General features: G+C 40.0%; 1 protein-coding gene across 1 annotated transcript; it reads left to right on the plus strand.

The window, feature by feature from the left end:
• The first annotated feature begins 315 nt into the window (after positions 1 to 315).
• On the plus strand, positions 316 to 2,105 carry LOC100574606 (zinc finger protein 271-like). The gene has a single exon (XM_003248841.4). The coding sequence runs from the start codon at positions 448 to 450 to the stop codon at positions 1,900 to 1,902; it is 1,455 nt and encodes a 484-aa protein (XP_003248889.1). The 5' UTR covers positions 316 to 447; the 3' UTR covers positions 1,903 to 2,105.
• Positions 2,106 to 2,725: the final 620 nt, after the last annotated feature.

The following is a 2,725-nucleotide window of genomic DNA, read 5'->3' on the forward strand; positions in this document are numbered from 1 at the left end:
ATCATTGTAAAAGAAATTCATCTGTCCAATAGGAGGATTATAATAAAAACACGTGCAAACAATACATTTGTATTTATATTATCTAGATTCTATATGACACCTAATAATTTTCACCATTATACTCAAAGTGACACGCAGTATTCTTAAGTTTAAAAAGTTACATTAATCTTATTAATTCTTTCGATTCGTCATTTTGTTTTTAATTTATTAATATTGTGAAAGTGATTATAACAAATACTGGCTTAAAAACAGTGTAGTGTCAATAAATTCCAATTAAACGTATAACCTAAATCGTATAGCATTATCTAGTTTACTAGTTGCTACGTCATTTTACAACAATTAACTACCAGTTGTTTATTGTACATTTTGAAAAAAAATCTGGAAGTGTATTAGAATATTATGCTGTAAACATTCTTTGATAAATCTATTCTTTAGACATAAAATAAAATGAGCACTCTCCGTGGTTGCTGGAGGACGCACACTGGAGAGAAACCGTATTTATGCGACGTGTGTGACAAGTCGTTTTCTCAAAGAGGTACTCTGGAATATCACCTTCGGACGCACACAGGAGAGAAACCGTATCCATGCGACGTGTGTGAGAAGACGTTCGGGAGTAGTAGCACTTTGACAGAGCACAGACGGACGCACACAGGAGAGAAACCGTATCCATGCGACGTGTGTGACAAGACGTTCGGGAGTAGTAGCACTTTGACAGAGCACAGACGGACGCACACAGGAGAGAAACCGTATCCATGCGACGTGTGTGACAAGACGTTCGGGAGTAGTAGCACTTTGACAAAGCACAGACGGACGCACACAGGAGAGAAACCGTATTCGTGCGACGTGTGTGACAAGACGTTCGGGAGTAGTAGCACTTTGACAAAGCACAGACGGACGCACACAGGAGAGAAACCGTATCCATGCGACGTGTGTGACAAGACGTTCGGGAGTAGTAGCACTTTGACAAAGCACAGACGGACGCACACAGGAGAGAAACCGTATCCATGCGACGTGTGTGAGAAGACGTTCGGGAGTAGTAGCAATTTGACAAAGCACAGACGGACGCACACAGGAGAGAAACCGTATCCATGCGACGTGTGTGACAAGTCATTCTCTCAAAAAAGTATTCTAGAAAATCACATTCGGACGCACACAGGAGAGAAACCGTATTCATGCGACCTGTGTGACAAGTCGTTTTCTCAAAGAGGTACTCTGGAATATCACCTTCGGACGCACACAGGAGAGAAACCGTATCCATGCGACGTGTGTGAGAAGACGTTCGGGAGTAGTAGCACTTTGACAAAACACAGACGGACGCACACAGGAGAGAAACCGTATCCATGCGACGTGTGTGACAAGACATTCGGGAGTAGTAGCACTTTGACAGAGCATAGACGGACGCACACAGGAGAGAAACCGTATCCATGCGACGTGTGTGACAAGACGTTCGGGAGTAGTAGCACTTTGACAAAGCACAGACGGACGCACACAGGAGAGAAACCGTATCCATGCGACGTGTGTGACAAGTCATTCTCTCAAAGAGGTACTCTGGAATATCACCTTCGGACGCACACAGGAAATAAACCGTATCCATGCGACGTATGTGACAAGTCATTCGGGAGTAGTGGCACTTTGACAGAGCACAGATGGACACACACAGGAGAGAAACCGTATCCTTGCGACGTGTGTGAGAAGACGTTCGGGAGTAGTAGCAATTTGACAAAGCACAGACGGACGCACACAGGAGAGAAACCGTATCCATGCAGTGTGTGTAATAAGTCGTTCACTCGAAATTACAGTCTGACGATTCACTTACGGACGCACACGAGTGAGAAACGAAAGAAGCAAGGGCACAAAGCAAAAACAAAGTGTAATAGTCAATACACTTACAGTGTTGATTAGACAACTGAAGGTGAGTGCAAGCTTACTGATTTTTTGTAGACATGTCAAAAAAGGTCAAGACTCTATTCAGTATGTGATTGCGACCAAACTGATACATACTATTGTCGTTAATAATATTTTATTCGTTCAATAATCGACATCACGCCAGATTAATAATATAAGTAAGTTTAAGATGATGTGCAAAAGTGAATGTAACAGAAAATTACCATATTTAAATAAATTCTACCAGTTTGAAGTAATGAATTAAATTCATAAAAATAAACGAATCATTTTCCGTTTTAATTTGTTGTTTTGTAGTGATTTTATAATTTAAAAAGAATGCAAACCGGCTATGTTTCTACTAAAATAGACCTATTTTTTGCTAACTGTACTTATAGGATACATGAACACAGTTTGAGAAGTCGTGTAACCGTACAAGACATTAAACCGTGCCCGTGCGGCTAGTGTGATCATGTGCCCCGTTAAAAGAACATCGCAGCGCACCACACAAATATCAGACATAAACCGTGCATGGATCTGCCCTCCACTAAACTTAATTCATTTTTCGAATACAATAATATATATTCATGAGTTATATTTTAGTTGACACCTAAATTAAAATACTTTTCCACTAATCTACTACCCGATACCTATTTAGGGAGGATAAATAAGGCGTATTATACCTAAAAATAAGACTTCATGGGATCAACTCTCAGGCTTTGAAGAATTTTCGGATGCTATTTTTTTATCTAATAGAAGAAGACTTCTTACAGCCCGCATTGATCTCTGATTTTGTATTTTATTTCAAATAATTGTATTGAAAATTTGTAAAATGATTTTTATC

The sequence above is a fragment of the Acyrthosiphon pisum genome, unplaced genomic scaffold (genome assembly GCF_005508785.2).
Source record: "Acyrthosiphon pisum isolate AL4f unplaced genomic scaffold, pea_aphid_22Mar2018_4r6ur Scaffold_13335;HRSCAF=13975, whole genome shotgun sequence".
NCBI lineage: Eukaryota > Metazoa > Arthropoda > Insecta > Hemiptera > Aphididae > Acyrthosiphon > Acyrthosiphon pisum.

Coding starts and splice junctions, on each gene's coding strand:
- LOC100574606 (XM_003248841.4), top strand. CDS start 448: ATGAGCACTCTCCGTGGTTGCTGGAGGACGCACACTGGAGAGAAACCG.